Source organism: Gavia stellata, chromosome 5, assembly GCF_030936135.1.
Source record: "Gavia stellata isolate bGavSte3 chromosome 5, bGavSte3.hap2, whole genome shotgun sequence".
NCBI classification, from domain to species: domain Eukaryota; kingdom Metazoa; phylum Chordata; class Aves; order Gaviiformes; family Gaviidae; genus Gavia; species Gavia stellata.
Genome location: NC_082598.1, coordinates 55,418,445 through 55,440,061, shown reverse-complemented (window position 1 = coordinate 55,440,061; position 21,617 = coordinate 55,418,445). Strand labels below are relative to the sequence as shown.

At 40.3% G+C, this 21,617-nt stretch overlaps 1 protein-coding gene across 1 annotated transcript in view; it reads left to right on the top strand.

The window, feature by feature from the left end:
* The first annotated feature begins 12,798 nt into the window (after positions 1-12,798).
* EMCN (endomucin) overlaps positions 12,799-21,617 on the top strand; it is a 48,390-nt gene continuing 39,571 nt past the window's right edge. Inside the window, exon 1 of the mRNA XM_059818039.1 lies at positions 12,799-12,942. Within this exon, the coding sequence (XP_059674022.1) occupies positions 12,882-12,942 (61 nt within the window). The 5' untranslated portion in view covers positions 12,799-12,881. The remainder of the gene's footprint in view (positions 12,943-21,617) is intronic.

Sequence of the window (21,617 nt, the reverse complement as noted above, 5' to 3'; positions counted from 1 at the left end):
AAGCATGCACTAAAATCTGTCAAGTGACTGTGTATGGGTGAGCTCTTGAAAATACAGCTTCCACAGTGCACTGCATTTGTTCACTTAATCTATGTTGTCTCACATTGTCATCCTCATCTTATTTTCTTCATCACCCTGCTAGCTCTGCTGTTGTGGATTTCAGAGGGTCAGTAGTTCTAGGAGATAAACCCAAAGCCATTCTACAAAGTACAAGCTTCACTCTTCTGTGAAAATTGTTTTCTCCTTTTATCTGAGGGATATTTAAGGGTTTAAGCTCACATCAGTTGCCTTTTAATCTTTGTTTTGTAAACTTTCCATGACCTGTCAGCAAAAATGTTTGCCACCTTGCTCTACTCACTGAGTAGGGTGGCTACAGTCTCAAGAAAGCTGCTGCTTCACGCTATTTTTAGTGCCCCTTTGGATTAATTCCCTACCTCTCTATGACCAATCAACACTATTATCCCACAGTCCACATTGCAATCCTGCAGAGGGTGACTTACAATGAATTCCTTTAGACATACAGGTGTTACACTAAATTCAATTAAGGAATTCAGAAAGATTCTTACTCTTCATAAAATTATTCAAATGTAGTCACTAAAAACGATCCAGACAGAAAATATATAGTGTGTTCCCTCTGAGGACTCCAGAGACAAAAGCTGCCCTGGTCTGTATTAGGAATGAATTAGGACAAATTAGTGCAAGGTGTTCTGAGAATAATCTAAAAGGACATAAAAAGTCTGTCCTAACTAAAATAAAAATCAGCTTCTAAAGGGGTTAGTAAAATGGTTACAGCTTTTGTGTATGGGCGAGGCTTGAGAAAGTAAGAGTGTAATTACATTTTTATTTGAAAAGAGGACTTTCTAGGAATAGAGTTACACATTTGGTTTTCATTTGTGCTTCTGGTTTGGCTTTAGCTTTGACTTCTGCTTAAGATTTAGCCTAGGTTTTGGTTTCAAGCGTAGCTGTACCCTGGAGTTATGCTTTCTGTGTTCCAGAGAGTCTTGACAAGGAAAACAGAGCCTCTTTAAAAGTAGCCAATTAAAATAGCTTATTTTTATTTTTATCTTCCAATTCCCTGTAGGGCATCCTGTTAGCAGTTCCATAGCAGAGACAAACCCACTTCTTCAGCAGAAAAAGGCAGGTAGTTTTGGCTGCTGGAGTGTCTGAGATCCCTGGGGCCTCAGGGGTCCCTTGTCTTGCAGGAGGTAGGAATGGTGCCACTGCATGTGCAGAAAGCTATGTGAGAGCCCATGGAGCCCTGCTGAAGGCCAGGCAGGCAGATAGACCATGAGTGGCTTTTGCATAGATAACAAGAGGGAAGGAAGGAAGCAACTGGGGGAAATGCAGCAAGACCTAAGACAACTTCACAAGAAGCTGGAAGGAGGAAAGGAAGCAAGGCTGCGGCCCCAGAGTTGTTCTGGTGCTCGGGAGTGCACCATGGGTCCTGCCATCCTTCCTCTCTTCCACCTATAGAATAATGACAGAAATGGTCAAATTTGGGGTTGCATCTGAGATGGAACTAGAAAATTACAGCCCTTCTGATTTTGTGTTTGACCTGGAAGTAAAACTCTAACAGTAACTGAAAATCCTGGCGCTTTTATTTTTCCTTCGTTGAGAATGCATGGCCAAGATTTCAGACTTGAGAGACTAAATTAGGCTCCTAAACCTCACATTTAGGTGCTTAAATAAGCTACTTTCCCAGAACCTGCTGGGTGATTACCAGTAGCAAAGATCAAGCTACTAATCTTGGTGGCTAAAAAGGATTTAGGAGCCTAACATTAGACACCCACTGTTGAAGCGTGCTGACGTTGAGTTTTAGCCCATTCCTGATTTATATATTTTTATTTTTGTGAAGTTTTTTCCAAATGCAAGCCCGAGACTCCTCTTGATGTCTTGTGTTAATAGATAGTGTTTGCAAAACTCTTGCCCTCACCCATCCCACAGCCCATCGTCAGACATTACAGGAGTTCAGACATATTGGCTGAAGGCTGCCAGCAGCTCTCCCTGCTTTTACTGACAGAGGAAATGCATTTGGCAAAAGGTGATAACTGCATTAAACTGAAGGAGGACTTTAGCAGTAAAATAGCCCCACCTTTTCCACATCTGAAGTAATTTTCCATAGTAACTTGAGAAGGAGTATCAGCCAGCTACAGAAGTGTGAGCACTATCTTCATTTTTGTCTCTTGGCCAATTATTTCTCATGTTTTTATGATCTCCAAGAGAATAATTTGGCTAGTGAGACCTCAGTTGTGTAGGTTTGCCAGGTAGTCATATGGCCAGAACCCACTCCAGCTGAGTATATACTGCATTGCCTGTTGTATAAACAAGGAAAAATGTTATCAGTGCAGGTGCAAAGGGGAAAAGTGAAATTTGAGTATAGGGAGATGCAACGGGGCGGGGTGGGGGGAACCCAGAAGCAATGCTAGTTGCAGGGAAATGGAAAGCATATCAAAACTGTTGAGAACTGGGAAACAAAATGTTAAAAGTCTCTCAATACTGAAAGCAAGACAGAAAGAAGTGTTCGGCCAAGTCTTTAGCTCCATGTTGTTATGGGAGGTGCACAAACCAGGGAGAACTGGCCATGTTAGTGTAAGTGCCTTCTCTGTTAATTACCATGACAAGTCTATATGCAATGGGTTGCTCCTTCATTACTCTAGCAGTTGGGCACTCAGATACCTGTCAGTCACATTAGCAAGGTCATGTGTGGTTATAAATGACAGCTGATTCCTGCATAAAGAGCAGTTGAATTGCAGAAGGGCAATATCGAGTGCTTTCGTTGACATGTAGCTCATGTCTGTCTTACCTTTTAAAGCAAATGTGATGTCTGCTTCTCGTTCCACACCCTGCTACTTAGTACTGCCTATATTCACTCATTTTTGTGCATAGTGAATGTCACAGGCCAATGGTTCAGCGAGTTCACAACTATAACTCAATCCTAGATCTGATGTGATGGAAACTTCCTGTTGTTGGTAGTATTGTTTCTAACTTGCAGATTCTGTTCTGCCCCATAAATTGGGCTAATGCCCAATGGAAATAAAGATAATCCCTATTCCATGTAGTTCCCGCTCTCAGTGAGGCCAACATACTAATACGCATAGGAATGCAATATGAGGCTGGAGTAGGATGCAGGAGGTTTGCACAAAATAGAAATACAGGACTCCTATTCACATGCCACAGTTTCTTCTCCAGGGCCTAAAACTATAAACACCTGCATGTATAACTTTGTATGTTAAGATGTTCAGCTGAATTTAATAGGAATAATCATTATGCACTCAGAGTCCAGATTTGTTAAGCTGTCACTAAAATAAGTATAGAATAGGTGTGAGCAGAATTTTCCAAAGTGATCAGCCCTAATGTTGCTCACTGAAACTTGTTGGTTTTGCGTTTTTTAATTGACTTCCCTGGGAGCGCAGTTAGGCCAGTCTGGAAGGAGTTGAAGAATCTGCCCTGTAACTTTGGCTAGAGAGCAGATCTGGTCTGGCTTCAGCACAGACTGGGTCTGGCTGAACACCCGAAAACATTATTTTCAGTTAAATTCCTTAGCAAATATTGCTATTTACTCTCCAAAACATGTACTAAAAGGATCTATATCGCCAGCACTGAAGATGATCAAATGTTTAAAAAATTCTTTATCAAATAAATCTTTCAACAAAAAGCAGAAAAACTCACTAAATAGTCAGCTTGATAAATAGTATTCCATCAGCTCTACTGTTTGAAAGATTTTGTGAAAAAAATCCATTTTAGAAGAGGGAATAAAATAAAAATATGGCCTGAAAGAAGTGTATTTCCAATCCAATTGCAAATGTTGTCAGTAACCAGCAATCTAGCCTGGATGAAGACACCTCCCAGTCATTGTTATTCTTGAAGGATTTTGTGACTCTTCCTGTTGTTTTGCAGTGGGTGGCTCAGTGACTCACCCAAGGGCCTCCCAGCCAAACAGGATCCCAGGGAAATGAAAGTCTTTCTAACACCAATTGCTACGGAGTGATTGAAGTGCAGGAGCCCGCCTCCCCCTCCAAAAGCAAGGAGTGATTGCTATAAACTACTCGATCAAAGTAAGGAGACCACAGAGGAGGGGCTGGCTGTGGGTTGTCAGTGAGGTATTGCTCCCCCTGCCCCTTGCTCATTGGTATTCTGCTGGAGCAGTACTAATGTCTATATATCACTTCCTGAAACACATGTGTATTTTCCGATGCTTTTTTCTTTCAGGCACTGAGCTAATCCAAGCAGTCTTAGTTGTACAGCAGATCCAAGCATCAGGTTATATAGTGATTTCCAGCACCTATAGACTATGTTGAAACAGTCTTTTCTTGTAAAGCTCTGTTGTGCAGTGAAGATGACAGAAAAGGGTTATGCCAATTAAATTAAATAAAAATCTTAGGCTTCCTCAATGAGTACGTGAACAATTGCCAACACTTTACATTTCTTCTAATGCGGATGAAGCTATTCTGCAAAATTGAACTTTCTCTCAGTACAGTAATACCCCTGCAAAGGAGGAGTTTTGTGCTATCATTACATCTACTTCAGTAAATGTGATGATACAACATGTCACTTCACAGGTTTTGGCTATTTCTACCCATCTTTTGTTAACATATGGTTTTGATAGTCTGCGTATGAGCAATTGCCACCTGAGGTAGCCTTTGATACACTGTGCATTTCATCTTGTTACTCTAATGGACTAACCCCCAGGCTTCCCAGCTGTGGTCTGCACGTGCAGGCTGAAAATGGGCCTCCAAATCTGTGGGTGATGACAAAAGTTAGATAACCAGTGGATTAATAAATAGATAAATGATACATTTTCCAGACTCAAATTCTACCTCATAGACTTGCAGGATAGCAAGGGACCTACAGAAATGGGAGTCAGGTATCTGCCATGAACCATGGTGCATTATCTCTGACAGATATTTAGCCTGTTTTTACATGCTCCCGGTGATGGCAATACTCCCTGTCTTCAGCCAAACTATTCAAACAGTAGAAAGTCAATGAAAACAATATGCCGTAGTTTTATTGAGTGCTTACTTCCTTCATGAATGTGATTAGGGTACTCAGCCTGAAACTATAGTTGTGTGGACTGCATTGTCCCAGCCTTGTCATTGTTCCTCCCTTCTTTTCCCATCCCTCAAGAAACAAAAATAACTAGTCTGTAGAAGCAATTGATGTCCACCTGCTATTCCCAGCACTGAACAAAAAATGAAAGCAAAGTACTAACTTCAGCATCAGAAGTGCTGAACTTCAGAGTGTAACTTCAGTTGATTTACCGGAGCTCACTGGGGTTTTGCTTTTCAGCTGAGCCATGGGGATTAACAGTCTCCTAATCTGATCCAACTGTAGAGGAAAATATGTTGTGTTAACTTGTCAGAGCATAATATGTAGATTGTATGTTATTCATGGAGAGCTGTAGGAGAGAAGCAATTTTTAAAAACTATTCTTTGCCTAGCCATCTTCTCATGGTACCCCAAACTTATTTGCATAGGTCTTGACACCAAATCAGCATTTTGTAATGTTACATTGAGATACGGTGTTGTTGCTGCAAACACCCACAGTGCTAATGTCCCTGAGCATAGTTTTATAACTCCAAATATATGATGGCGTATACCATAAAGTTAATTAAAAAAGGTGATTGGCATAATATGTAGTAGTTTATTAACAGCTTTTTGTTACTACAAGCATTTTCCATTGCTACTGAACAGTCCTAAGTACAGTATGTGGCAGCACAGAATGCTGGTAGTCCATTTTTATCTGCTGGCTGTTGTTTTTTTCCCTTAAAAAGTTTTAGTCTTATCCCAGCTGTCTGGAACAAAAATTTAGATGAGTGTAAGCAGAGATGAATGTGAATCAGTGCGTTCCTGATGACAAACTGTCCAGCAATATAAAAAATTACCAAAAGCAGGTATGTGTGAAAATTTTTGTGCATTTTCCAGCTATCTGTGGATGATCTGAAATACCTGCTTTTAGCAGGTGCCCAAGATGCCTTTATTTTCAGTAGGCTACTTACTGCCTAACTATTACAAGCTGTGGAAAGCATTCAGTCCCTTCTGTATAGCTGAATAAATTGGAAAGTAGAAATGCAGAGAACAGGAAAATGCTTATGATATCTGTGAAGGAGCAGATACACAGTCTGCTAGGAAGCTGAAATGCTGGGGGTATATTTTGGCACAGAGATTTTACCCACTTTTCTTGGCGACTTTGTTTCCTTATCAGACCGGACATGCATTGTATTTTGCATGTGTCAAAAAGTGCTTGCCAGCAGGTCTCATTTGGATAGCGACAACAGGAAGTCTGAAATACACCAAAGGAATGAAGGCTTGGGAAGCCAGACACTGAGGAGCAGCAGTAATAGCTATTCTGGATAAGGAGGTTAAGCCACAAAAAGTTCAAGCCTATCAATGCTGGAAGTTGGATTGGAGAAGATGGTAGATAGCTGCAAAAAAATAGAACATGAGGAACAATGCCAAGCAGAGAGGAGCTGTCTTAAGTTCAAGAGCAGCTCTGTGCAACAAAATGTCTCCTAGACATTGTCTTGGAGCATAACTTAGTCTCAAATAAATAAGATGTGAATTCTGGCTTCTTGTTACGAGTTCCAGAAAAAGCTGTTCATTATGAATTGTCTCTTTACCTCACTTCTGTGACGGAATAAGAGATGCAGGAAATGAGTGTGCTGGCCCGGCAGTTCCTGCATACTCTCTATCTGTCGATCATTAAATTCTGTGTAGCTGCCAAATCTCCTGTAACTCTCCCTTTTTCCAACCCCACATCCTGCAGCTCAGAAGTTCCCAGGGTCCTCTATTTCTTCAAATCTCACAACGTTGACAAACAGAAACAAAACTGGGCAATGAGGATTCTGAACATGTTTTTTTCAGTGACTCCTTTTATGAGTGGATGAAAACATAGGTTTATAATAGATGCTGGGACACTAGCATAGCCATAATGTTGGCTGCTGAGAAAGCTATAATACTGTGTTGTATTTAGGTACAATAGGCTTTTTATAATCAGATATTTTATAATGTTCTAAGATGTTCTTTTATGGCACTAGTGGTCTGAAAACAAAGCTGACACTGTTAAAAACTATAGCTTAGACAGACCAACGTACAGAGTATCCCCTCATGGGACTGACGAGAAACTTGAGACATTTTTCCACTGCTTGTGCAGAGGAAACCAAATGGAAAAGAGAAGCCACAGAAACTCAGCTCGGCAGAATTTTAATGTCCAACAACATCTTGCCCAGGAAAACTGACAAGTACGGTTGGAAGAGAAAGTACATCTTGCTTTTCAGTACTGAGGTCCACTGCAGTCTCATTCTACTGCCTATGTTTTAACCAGGCCCAAAAAGAATGAGCTCATTGCAGTTTACTGCAAAAAGACAAGATATATATCTGGACAGATAGTGGCGCGATTAATTCAGCCTTTTTGAAAATTAAGGCATGGTTCAAACACATACTTCTGTTTTGTTTCCTCTGAGACAGCCAACCTTATAATCATTCCATGCATTCCAAATAACACGAGAAACTGAGGCTGACTCACTGTTTCCCATTTCATTATCTCAGGATGCAAAGCCTATAAACACATTCTGTGTGAGTCTTTACATGACATGAAGTTCCTTGCTCTAAGTTTGAAAGCCCATGTTTTTTTATATTCCTAGAATGACTTTATGGTCTCTCTCTTCCAGCTCTCCTGACTCCCCATATGTAAGCATGAAATATGACTTGGGGCAAGCAGTACCTTTCCTTCCATAGCTTTCTTCTCTCTGCCACTGTAGTTATGCTTAAGCTTCTCTCAGACTAGCAAGATCAAAATATCTGTACATCAGTAAGTCACCAATAGAGAAAGAATGGACCTAAAATGCTGTCCTTAGAAGGACCATGGCTGTTAAGTGGCACATTGCAACTCCAAGCGAGGAGCTCACAGAGTCAAGGGACAACCACAGGGTGACTAGTCAACAAAAACAACCAAGTACACAGCTTTTCAAGTACATAATCCAGATCTGAGTAACTCCTGAAGCCAATGAACCAGGTCATCTGGTATAGGATAAATTGGTGTCCTTCCATTAAAATATATTGTCTACTGGATTAGGAAATAAGGACTGAACACAAAAATGCAGCTGTCTTTATTGACACCCAAGACTCATGAGAAGGTGAAATAAACTGTGGCTCAGGACAGAAATAGAGGTTTTGGAACAGGAACATGAAACGCGTAAGCGCACAGCCCTCTTTCTACCTCTCTCGTGTTTTGCTAGAAGCAGCAATAGAAGCACACCGTGAGAGATGGACAGAGGTAGCTCAGGAGTATAAATTTGCTGCACCCTTTTGTCAGTGACATGTATCTAGTGAATACCTCAAATATACAACATCCCTTGAAATCTGGCAATCCAGCAGAGTGGCAACTACATTTCGACAAATATGGTCCTGACTTGTATCAATTGCAAGTGAATAAACATTGAACCAGTTCCTTCAAACATGTTTTCACTCCCTGTAGTACATCAATAGAGTTCCAGGTATGAAAGAGTAGGAAAAACATGCTCTGCAGTAACAGATATCCTTACAGAGTCTGTTGGTATTGCAAATAAACAATATTCAAGCCTGATAGCTAGAGTTGCAGTAATTCTATTAGATTTGGCCTTGAAAAATATCTTTTGTAAAAAAAGTAGTGAATACAGGCTAAATGCATTTTTGGTCTTTAATGCCTACATAAAGGTATCTAGGCACTTAGAGATTTAGTGGAATTTTTCACATTAGTAGCTGGCTTTGAATCAAATCAATGACATTTAAGCATTTCCGTGCTACAAAGACAAGGTGGCTATCTTCGTTTTTTAAGCACTTAAGTACATTTGTGAGCCTGATCTTTCATATCTTTAATATTATTGTGTGCAGAGGAATTTGGGCACTGACATTTCTATTCCCTGAGATGTTCCAATGCTTCCATAAAAAATTCAGAACAAATATCTACATTTTAAAATGTCCCTCAGCATGAATTTTCAGAGTAACTTCTATACATGACCATCAAAATATCTTGGTTTTGTACTGCTATATTCAAGTTCTTTGGACTTCTACTTTATATTAAAATTTTAATATATGTAATAGAGTAAAACAAGTGCTTTTAAAAGTGATTTTAAAAAGGAACAGAAAGTGTAACTAAACAATGTATTTTGACACTGTTACAACTGCATTTTTCAATGTAAATTTACCCTGCTTATGGGAGTATAACCAAATGTACAGGTAAGTCATAGGTAATTTCTGATAAAAGATGACTTTAGATATATTTGCTGAAATACAGACGTAGCAAAACAATAGGAGTTTGAGATTATCTTGCTCTTTTTCAATCATTCTGCTATAAGAGTTAAAATAACCATCAGTGGAAGGGATAGCAAGCATCAATGGGAAAGGCCAGCAAATTTAGTCAGTGTGTTTGTTTCTTCACTTTAGTAAATCAGCAAAAACTGTGTGTCTTTGTATCTTTTTGTTTTTGTAAAGACTTTGACAAATTTACTCTTCACACCCACATTGGAAATTGCCAGTAGCCCATAGCAAGGCAGCATGGCTGTCCATATTATTTCCTGGTTTATGCAGTGGTGTTGAAGAATATTGAACAATATGTAAAATTTTTACATTCTCTAAATCTGAAGGGGATTATTTGAACCTCATAGGAGAACTGTGCATAAAAAGGCAATGTTTTGCTCCAAGCAATGTGAACTGAGAAAGAATATATAAATACAGCCTGAGACCAATAAATCTGTAACTGCAAATCCACTGTGGCAGTAAATGGTTTCCCTTTAATAATGAAATACCACACTGGCAAAAAAAAAAAAAAATATTGTAACTCAGGCTACCCCAGCCATTATTGGACTACAAAATAACGGTATTTTAAAACAGAGAGTCCTTTCATTCTCTAAAGTGCTCTTTGGTCATGTTTCAAGTTTTATTCTGCAACTAGGAGGGCTAAAATCTTACTTCAAAAATGTGGAAACTGAGACTGTCACACAGTCACTTGTTCTGGGGCTCAAAGTGAAACTCCAGATATTCCAACACTGGCAGTAATACCACAGTTGGCAGCAGTACTGATGACCAAATTTCTCTTTATAAAACAAAGCACAAGTTGGCACTAAAGTGAAGTTTCTTGGTTTGAGGAAAGAAAGAAAAACATTTATTCAATAAAGGAAAACTTATTTGTCGGTAGGGAGAAAGAGAGAATATTTCTGTTCAGTGAACACATAGAGGAATAATCTTTTGCTACAAAGATCACTGTAAGTTTTTAAAACCTTTAATGATTGCTTTTTAAAGAAAAAAAAATGTTTCCATTGACAAGAGTTGTGAGAATCTCTCTTCTGCAGCTCAGATACTACAAGCCAGAAGCTACAACCCAGCTTTAGCCAGAGGTTTTCTTTCAGTGACTAATTTGAGCTGGTCCCCTTCTATTCCTATTATTCCTTACTGTGTGTGCTACTGCTATTCATACCCAAGTTTGATCTTGCAAAAGTTAGCTGCCTTTGATGTTGGCGTTAGCGAGTATCTCAGAGGGGCACAGTTCTTTTGATGCTTTAGGGAGGCAGTAAATTGCCTTAGGACTCTCTGAGGTACAACTCGAGTTGCATGACATGGTGTAAGGCAAAGACACTTGGTCCTTTTTCTTTCTTTCCCTCCCAACCCCTTGCATGAGGTTGGGGAGCCTTTTCCACACTTGTACCTGCAATATGGGTAGCTGCTGCAGGGCCACAACACTTTGTGCCCTTTCTGTCTTCAGTGAGTTGCAGGTAACCACCACCATCATCATCTTCAGCAGCAGCAGTGCGCTAAAGATCCCTTGGGATCCCTGTTCATCTGCTACTCAGATGAACAGCACTGAACTGAATCAATACTCTCTCACACATTCAGATAGTTTCTCTGGGTCTCAAAACCCAAGGAAAGGATCCTATCCTCAGGCCTCTTAGATTTTGCAGAGGTTTCATTTCAGTTAATAAAATAATATTCCTTTCTGTATCCTTCTTCAGAATTAATATTTCAGGTGGTGGTTTGGCAATGCAGTAAATAAAAGGTTAGATTCCCTCTTATCACATCAGAAACAGCACTAACCTGGGATGAATTCACTTTCCATGTTCAGACTTATTTTTTTGCTTGAAGGCTTTCTGCTGCAGCAGTTACTGCTTTTCTAGCCCGTTCTAACTATGTCGGCACAAAACTAGCATAAAAACAGAGCACTGACGCTAACTCCCTGCCATATGCTTTGATCAACTTGACGGAATTGTCATTGTGTGGCCCACCTCTACTCTGAGTCAAGTTTGTATTACTGTGTGATCCTTTCCAATGATGGTGAAAACATAGTCTCGCTAAGGAGAACTGGTATGTTTACACCTCTCACAGATGGAAATACCTAAGTTTGTCCAAATAAAGTGCCAGAAATTCATTGTCTACCATCAGTTTTCTATTGAGCACCAGTTTCTGTCATCTGCAATGGGCAGAGGATGTGTCATAGCCTTAAGATGTAGAAATGTAATTTCTTTAACTAAACAAAAGTCATTCCACACACGATGCTGAGCTGCTACCATTTTCCTCATCCCATGAATAAAACAGTACTGTTGTTGGAAGCACTGTGGCTTAGCTCCTGGGAGTTCCTGCATGTGAAGCCATTCCAAAACTTCCCTTTATAGAGAGAAACAGCTATGAGGAAAAAGAAAATCTTAATTACTGCAATAAGTAGGGTTGACTATTTAATGAGTCAGGCTGTTTGTGAGGTCAATTTTTCCACCAAATTTTCCTGAGAGAGGGATATGAGCAAACATACTGCACTGCGTTCTCATTGTGATTGAAGTTTTGTGATTAATTGCCATCAGCTGCCTTGAATCATTAAGGCACAGAGCAAAACAGTACTACGAGATCATGTTTTGTTAGCCTTTAACTCTAGACCTCTGCTTGGGTTTCTTACAGAGAAGTCGAAGAAATGGCTGTGAGAAGGAAGGATACCAAAGTTTCCCAGATCAGCTGGTCCTGAGGAGTAGAGAGCGATTCTGCACTGGCTTATTACACAGCCAAGGTAAGAGGCTCACTCTGGGAATTGTATTCCCATCCCATGGCACAACAAGTATCTATATAGAAGAATAAAGAAACTTTTCCATTACTAATGGAGCAGACACAGTTAAGGCTAGTTGCAACTTTTCAAATTAAAAAAAAAAAGAAGCCTGGTTTTCATTCAAAGAAAAAAAACCACACCCCCCAGCCTTAACTCTGCAGATCCCAGAGCCTCTCCCTGCCAGGGCACCTTGCTGGAGTCACTTCCTCGCCCTGTGCTGGTGGCCCCTCACATCCTCTTGGTTGCAGGATGGCAGCTCTCTCAGGGAGGCACTCTCTCTGCCTTTAACGTGAAGCAGCTGTGATTTTCACCAAAGCCACTTTACACAACACAGAGGAGCCCAGTGAAGGCTCCTGTTGCTTGTTTTGCCCCTTGGTTCCCAGCTGTGTTATCTCCCACTACCTGGGCTCCCTTGCTGCTCATAAATGTTCCCTTTAAAAGTACCCCCAGCTACAGTATGGAAGTTGGTGATGTGTAGCATAGTCTAAAGAAAGATTTGCCTCTGTTCAAAAACCTTCCTGACCTCGTGGCCGAAGAAGAACAAAATAACGTATTAACAAAAACACGGTTCACTGCCAAAGAAAAGGAGTTCCTGTAAGGACTGAAACAATAAATCTCCTCCGTACTGAACTCCCAGAGGGAGTATGTTGTGTTTCCTCCTGTTCTTTATCAAAGTCCCCAAAATAAGCAGGAATGGGCAGTGACTAGGCACAGTCTCTACACACCTTTTTCCATGGAGTAATTAAGGCCTGCCTCAGAGTGAGAGAGCACTCCCTGCCCAGCTGTGCAAGGGAGAGCTGACAGCACCACCACCACCACCAAGCATGAAGCTCCTGGGGATTGCCTTCTTTTTCCTAGCTGTACTCTGTGTTTGCACTGTGGGAGGTAAGTTCTTTGGCTTTTTTGGATAGACTTGTCACATTTGTGGGGTGTTTTGTGAGCAAAAGCTTAGCTGTCAGTAGCTGGGTGCCTTTTTTTTTTTCCTTCAGTGCAGTGATTGAAAGACTGTGTGTTGGAGGAGAAGAAGGTACTAACTGGTAGTTGAGTTATATGTGTTCTGTGAAAAACTTTTCTGCCATTGTATTTTTGTGACAGCTCTCTTTCTAGGTGTCATGAAGCTCCTCAATCTGAGAGGATTTAAAAGTAGAGGTATATTTACAAAGGTTTTCTGTTCTGTTTTTCATCTTTGAAATAAAGCATCTTTTGTAGAGATGGTTTTAAGGGTGGAATTGAAATGTCTGTCAGATTTTGCAAATAGTGTTCTTGCAAATCATATCTATCCTGATGGATTTCCCTGGCACTATGCCAGCAATAAGTTTGGCCAAGGGTGTATCTCAGAAATTGTTTTAGTTTTGCCCCCAAAGATATAGGAGCTTACAGCATTTATCGAGTGTTAGATAATGAGGAATGCAAGCCTAGGGGTGATATTAGTTACTGAGTGCAGTATCTTTTAAAAGTTATTCTCAAATGCACAGATTTCATCAAAGTTTGTGGTGTTCATATGGTCACTGAACTGTTGTCTTCATTATTCGTTAGCTTGAAAGAGCATTCTTTTACAGTGGAATTAACTAGTAAAACTAGTAAAACCTGAAAGGCTGAGAGAAACTGTAACAAGGGCCAGAGTCTATCATCACCTTTGTCAAAAGAAGTCAAATCTGCTTTTTATCTGTACTTTCATTTGCTGACCCTCTGGTGTGAATACTCATAATCAAAGCTTCCACAAATGCCTACAGGTTGCCTATAAGGGAATTAATGAATCAGAAGTTAAAAAATTGATAATACTAGATTAACTGGTCTAAAAAAGGTAAACCAACTTTTGCTCAGCTTATTTGTAAAATCTAGAAGTGTCTTTTGTGGTGTAGCTTATGCTATTGCTTGGGGTCACTGCTGTTAGGAAAAAAAAAAATCAATAAAGGAGATTAAAAATAAGATTGTGCCACAGAAAGAACTACTTTTAAAACTATGTTAAGTAAGTACAAGCCCCAAAAGTCTGTGCTGAGGTACTATTTATTCTCTGTCTGCTACTCCTAGTAAAAATAGCCTTCCTGTCATTGTTAAACCTTTAATTTCACAACTTCTGAAAAGCAAAGTGGAGTTGGATCAAAAAGAGCATATTTAACACAACAGTCCATAAAGCTTATCAGAAAGCAACGTGCAAAGGTGGGAGGAATTCTGTTGCTTTTATACAATCCTTTCTTTAAAAAGGATTTTCTTTCTGCATGATATGAACAGGACAGAACTGATGACATTGAATAAGCAAATTTCATATAGGATACATTTGCTCTGAACAGTTTTGGTTCCGTAAAAGTATTTTTTTAAAAATGCTTTATTGCAAGGCAAACATAGTAGTGAAATTCTGTTGGTAAATTCACATTAGAAAATGAAGAATATGTGTGGGGAATTTTGGAGTATGTTTCTATCTACCTTGTGAAAGCAAAAGAACATAATCTGATCAAGCTTCCTTCAGGCTACCCCGTGCATCACCTGTTAAGACAGAAGCAGTTTTATTGTCTGTTATATGGGGCTGGACCAAAGTCTTTGGATTTCCAATGTTTGTGATCGCTGAAGTGTCCTGGACATCTGGGCTGTAACGGCAAGATCTTATAATTTGAAAAGAGGAATGGGTGGTAAGGAGGCTGACACTAGTCTCCCTTGTGCTCAGTCTCCCTTTTTTGAGCATTGGAGACAGCAGCAAGACATTTCTCCAGTTGCTTAGAAACACTTCCAGTATTTTAAAATTATGCTCAGTAAAATCTAGAGAAGGTCAAATCACACCCTGGTGTTTTAATACTTCCTCCCCCAGGTTTTGGGGTAGTTTGTCTTCAAAGTTTACCAAGACAAGCAATATATGGGCTTGCAGCCTCTTCACATAATACACACAAGCTGCTTGTCTTTGTATCTTTTGTAAATCATGCAGAAGTGGACAAGGATGTTTCCATTGTGGTTAGGAAAGAATGTACCAAGTCTCCTGCAGGCCTTCCACATTTCATGCTTTGTCTTCAGCCTGTATGCTGGTGGTGCTTTCTTGGTAATTTTCTAATTCATCTTGGGATCTTTCATCCTCAGAAGTCCCTAATGTTTTGGTGGGATCTACCCTCTGTCAGCAAATTACTAGAGGCTCAGTTATGTACAGATGTGGAGGCCAATAGCTTCCTGACAACTTGTCCCTCGTCTTGAGGCTTTTCTCAACCCTTTGAGAGCTAAATGGCATGCTTAAAGCAGGAGTTCCTTCATGCTCACCTCAAGTTGTTCAGTCTTCCTGGCATATTGCCCGTTATTCTTACCTGCTCCAAAATGTATCTCGGATAGAAATGCTTCCTGGATTGGTTCATAGAATTTCCGGCTTTAAAAAACAGACAGCACTGGAATGGGTCAAAGAATATATTGCCAAAAGATTGTAATAAAATATAAATGCTCTTGAGTCTGCATTAAGACGTAATTACTTTTAAAATGTGTAAAGGTGAAGTTTGCTCTTCTAAAATACGAGGAGAGAGGAATTGGCATGTGCTTATAATGTAAGTGCTTAGAGGTTACATCTTCCTGTGCCTTGGCCTTGTAATACATCATGGCTATGGCTACACACCATAGCAGATGTCGTCCACAAAGTGCTTGTAGCACACCACAGCTTCCTTCTCACTCAGGCACCCAGGTTTCTTTCTTGCAGAAACGACAGCAGAAATGAGTGGGGTTGTGCTCCTTTTAGCATCAGTCTGGATGCGTTCAGATCATGCACTCAAATGCGGGAGCTGGAACTTGCTGTCTTGCCTTGTAGGCATACAGTGGGTGGGTTTATTAACGTCTGATTAGTGACCCCTGTTGACAGCTAGCAGTACCTTTCTCCAGGAGTGCTCTTGTCAAAATTGCTGGCACTCCAAAAAAAAAAGGGTGCATCTCTTCTGGAAAGGTAGGAGCAAATCTAGGCATTGAGAGCCTGGTCCAAAGGCCACTGAAGCAATTTGGAGCTGTTCTATTCCACTGTGGATCAAGGCTAAGTTATGTGCTTCCCAACCCCCTTCCCCACTAAGGGGATGCTGTGGAGCCTGGGACATCATCCCAGCCCTACAACACAGCAGATTAATCCTGGCTCCCAGGCTGATAGCTTGAGAAAAGTTCCACTAAAACAGGGCTCCTGTAGTGATTACATACATTTGCAGCCGCCTGAACTCTGCTCTTTTCAATGTTAACTAGAGGAGATAGATAGCCTTTTCCATCTGCTGTGCTCTCAGCTCACAAGCTTCAAGTCTTTTAAAAAATTCATTTTTAAAATTAAATACTAACTAAACCGTTTTGAGCAGTTAAAGCTTTTGAGCATGGTCTCCCCTCATTCTGGGTTATTATTCATGGCTGTGCTCTGGGAGAGACCAGCAAGGCACAGACTGTCACAGTCGGGTCGTTGTCTCATCTCTGAAAATTTGAGAAATGTGAATAGGCTTTAGATAACCAGCTGCTTTCTCACACTTTTAGCTTGCTTGAACCCAAACTTTTAATGTCTTGAGAGTTTGTCTGTTGTGAAAGAAGTATGTGTTTTTGTTGTTTCCGCCATTCTTAGCAGTTTGCAGGACTAGCTTTCTCAAAAATCAAATGGTAGTGCTGGAGCTTACTGTAGCCTTTAATTGAGTTTTTGTTGCTGTACAGATTTTTTTCATCCTTCCCCTCCCCCCCCCGCTGCCACATTTCTTTCCTTCATTAGAGCTTTCTCATGTTGGGCCAGTTTTGCCTAATGGTGTAAATGTGTATTTATTACCTTTTTAAAGGTGTATTTATTACTGGACAGAAGAAAACTGCTTGTTCTAGCCCCAAACATGAATGCAAGTTTACTGTATTTACTGAGGATAGAAGCAGATGGCTTGATACCTGCTTGATAAGGAGATTATGATTTGTAGCCAAAATAAATAGAAACTGAATTTGAAGGGCAAGTTGCCTGCAGCATTCGGCTCCAAACCTGAGAATACATAATGCCATATAACATGCCCAACAAATGGTTCTCTTCTGAAAATTTACAGGAATGTTTTCTCTTTTATTTAGCTGTCTCTTTTATCTGGGTTAAAACCTAGAGTTCTTATTAATCTTTACTCGTTTATAAATTAGGAATAAAGATCTCCTTAGGCTCATGTTTTGGTTTGGTTTTATGGGTTTTTTTCTAAATAGGAAAGGACTTTGAATTTGGTCTCCAATTATTTATACCTCTGAGTCCTGTGTGAAGAACCTGCAAAAATACAAATTAAAAATAACCTTTAAGTACTTCTTAACCTAGGAAAGGGAGTATTTTTAACTGGTACCATTGAGTAGCCAGGCTAACTTGACAGTCTAAAGATGAGTAAGGCCCCACAGTAAAATCACATGGGAAAGATATCCCTATTACTTGTGTTCCTCATGAAGGGGGGGTGGGGTGCTGTTTGTTTGTATTTTTTGCTGAGACAACTCAAGGAAGACCCTTTAATGGTTTTATTTTGCTATTCTGTAAACAGAGAGACAATGCTGGATTTGTGTGCATAGCAGCTGTTATTTCCAAATACAAGTCAAGAATTAAAGACCTGGCTCCCATGGAGGACAAACATTTACTTTTGGTTTCAGCTAGGACTCTAAAAATAGGTGTCCCAGATTTAAACAGAAGAGTCGAAACCCTGAGTCTCACCATGTCCTGCCATGCAAGCCACTGTTATTGTCCCAGCACCTGAGCTATCAGGTAGCGATACCTTGGCATTCATCTTGTGAAAGTGGATCCTTGGATGCCCTAACAGTGGCACACTGTATCAGCCAGACCTACCTACAATAGGAAAAGAGGTTTGACACAATTTAATATGATGCTATCTTTATGCTGTGCCTTCCAAATCTACCTCCCCATGTGAGAAAGCTGTGCTCTGATGATCACTTGCTGATATAAAGGCTCTAAGGGAACAAAATTCAGCAGGTGTGATCTGCTCGGGTACTGTCCCCTTCCAGGAGAGGTAGAAAGGGAGTAGGAAACCCTCTGATGCCACGTGCATATGTACTAGATGCTGGTCTGGAGGGGTCGAAATTAATTCCAAATAATTTTTTTCTCGGCAGCCAGCCTAGACAACAGCCCCTTTCAGGCCAGACTAACTAGTTAATAACGTTCCAAAGGTTACGTTTCAAACTAGTAATAGGGCAAGGATTTTCTGATTGCTTTTATGCAGAAAGTGGATGCTTGCTTGACTTTGGTACAGGTGAAAATCCTAACCTATTTATCAAAAGAGTACTTTTACAACAATTTTTAATCTCTTTTTTCCAATGGCACTAACACACTCCTGGGTGTTAACTGCATGTTGTAGATAGCAATGCATCTCAGGTTGCTGAAGCCACAAAGCAAATGGCACATAGTTTTGCATCATATTTATCTGCTGTAACCTTTCTGCCTTGTCTTATCACTCTAATGAAATTACGTGTTTTGCTGGGATAGGAGCACTACACCAGCCTTGCTGTCTGAAGATTTCTACAAGATATGTAATCGTTATAAAAAGCACATTCAGTTTGTCTTAATGTCATGATTTCTCAGCGAGGTACTTGGTTTGAGGAGTGTCAGTGTAATCAAAACTTTAGGGTTAAATCAATTAAATTCCTCATTATATTAATGAGATGTTTATGCTTCCTGCAGATCTCTTCTTTCATAATCTTTAGCAGGAGATTAATATCATATTTCAGCTTGACAGGTCTGGCTATTGAGGCAACAACTGATCAGAATGGCAAAAGCTTTGGATTTTAGTTAGTCTGAGGAAAATGGTGCCAGGAGATTTACTAACCTTCCTGGCCAAGGATTTGCATTATTTTCCTCTGTAAAATACCTTACTTATCTATTGAGGTGTGTTTTCATGGCATGATAATTATTTGAAGTGATCAAAGCCCCATATATTCCTTCATTTGTAACTAGTTTTCCCAACTCTTCGCATGCTCAACATTGAGTTTAGGCTTTTATTTGAAATACAGTGTTGATAACCTTCTAAATGTTAATGTACGTGGTGCTATCTAGCCCAGTGTGAGGACAGTCTGAAATCATCTTTCTTTGACAAATTAATTATCCCTCCTCGTCTTAGCACAGGTTACATATCACAGCAATGTTGTTGATGTGTAAATATCAGTGTTTGCGAACTCATTCAAGGGTTGTGGGAGCAAAAATACTAGCATTATTAGGCGAAATGGCAAAAAAGTTGGATTGCTCTGGCAAGAAATGAGAAATTAAAATGGTTTCATGCCCAAATTCCCTGTGTCACATCCAGTAGAGAGGGGTGACTTTGGACATGATATATGGCTAATGCTTCCACTGCCATTAAAAGTCCCCAAAAGCCAGAATCTGGGCTTTTCTTTCCCCAGGAATTAAAGGCTCCTTGAAACTCCTACCAAGCTGTCCAAACCTCATTTCCCCTTTACTCCTACAGATGGTCGTAAAGGACGAAGTCTGTGGCACATCGAAAGAAATCTTTGGGGCCAGCATGCAGTTCAATTGTAATTACTCATTTCTGCACAGGACTGTTAAAATGTCTTTCTGAAAACTACGGAATTCTTTGAATTGTGGAGCTTTCTAGACATCCTATGGAATTTAACAATGCTTTGCCACAAAACGCATAGATCTTGGAAATTATAGCCAGCACCAAAAGCTGGCTGCCCAGACATCTATTACAGTACAGCAGCTTCAGGTTCTCTTTAGGAAGGCTTTTTCTTACAAGAGTAGTATATTAACATATTTGCTGTGGTTCAGAAGGCAGCAAATGTATTTACCAAACCATTGGGCTTCACTTGCAACAACTCACTAGAGTAGTTTCCAACATGTAACAGGAGGAAGAACTTATTAAGGATCTATGCCAAATAACCCAATCCCCAAGATGTGCCGATGCCAGCAAGGGAAGGACACAGCACAGGTATTAGAAAAATCTCCCAGTGCAGGACTGTTTTTTGGTTCTCTGCACATTCTATTCTGTCTAGTTGAAATGGCTTCAGAAGAATCCATTATTTCCCTTTGCAAGCCATTCCCTGTGCTAATGGCGTCATGTGGCTAGTGCGCCTCAACGCTGTTGAATTTGGGTGAACTAGTGCGCAATTTAGCTTACTGGCTTAGTGGCACTTTCTTGTAACGCAGTGTCTGCTTCCTCCCTAATTGCATTCACCTTGCATTTCCAAGAACTGGCAGAAAATACTGTTTTCAGGTGCAAAAACTGGAAAATGAGGATTGGTCATTTATGCAAGAAATGGCAAAGGGAGAAGAGAAGGGTTTGAGTAGGAATGGAACAACTCATTTACAATACTTGTAATTTTCATGGGGAATAAAATTATGTGAATTGCCAAAAAAAATACAAGTTATGTCTATAGCTGTTCACCAATATGAGATGATCAGCTCCCAGCTCACCATGACTTCCCAGTGCACTGACTGGGACCTGGAGTTTTGACAAGCCTGAGCATCCTGAGTATGGTCCACTTTGTGCTCCGCTAGGAAGCTGGTTATCAGTGTGGGTGCTGGCGTGGCTATCACAGCAGTTCCCACTGCTCTTTGATAGTGTAAGTCCTCAGTGCTGACCCTCTGCTTCAAATGCTCTCCTAGTAACAACTTTTCGTTTTAATTCCTACTTTGGAATATAAAGCATGTAAGAAAAGCATTTCAGTTTTGTATCTGAGCTTAGCAGTTGTATCAGATTGGTAGAAATTCAAAATCAGGAGTATTCAATCAGCTTTGCAAGATACAGACAAGGAGGTCTTCATCAGCTATATGTGCCAGTTACAGAAATCAGGTATTTTCATAGTATATCCTTCATCCTTGCATATAACATAACTCCAATTAGACTGTACTCCACTTTGGGCTTGCAAGTCCATTTTGGGCATTCACTGTGGGATATTCTGTACGATTTAACCTTTGTTCTAGGAAATGGGAAAAAGATGACGAGGGACTCAATTGAGCATGGAATTACATTAATTATAGAAGCAATTTACAGTGTTTCCACAGAAGTTTTCTGATGGGAACATGTTTTTGATGCTCCAGAGGCTTTCAGAGCTTTGTCATGAACAGAGTGGCATGGGCGGGTGTGGCTGAAATGGGTGTCTAGGCTGACCCAGGATATGCTAAAAATAAATACATCATAGCAGACACTGCAATGACCCTTTCCTGAATTATACAATTAGTCATGTTGCTGGAGGTGCATTCGGATCACAAACGTAGAGCAGAAGAACTATGATTTTACTAACTGCTGCAGCACGTTGCAAAGAAGAGCTACTGATTGACCTGGGCCCAGCTTCCCCTCCAGCTGTTTCATATCTGCCCTACCCAAACACACTCTTTCCTGGGAAACAAAAATAGGCTTGCAAATAGCATGGTAAGGAAAAAGCATTGTAAGCATTACCCAGAGAAGGACATAGTTTTCTCTCTGCCTTCTGGGTGGGGGTGACTTACACCAAAGATCCTGTTCTTTCCTGTTGCAGGGGAAGGGGCTCTACTTTCTTTCTTTTCCTTGTTCTACTCAGCAATGCACAATATGTAAAAAGCTCCTTCTATATAAAACTGCACCCATTAAAGACATTTTCATATTGATTTAGCATGACTAACACGAGGGGGGTGG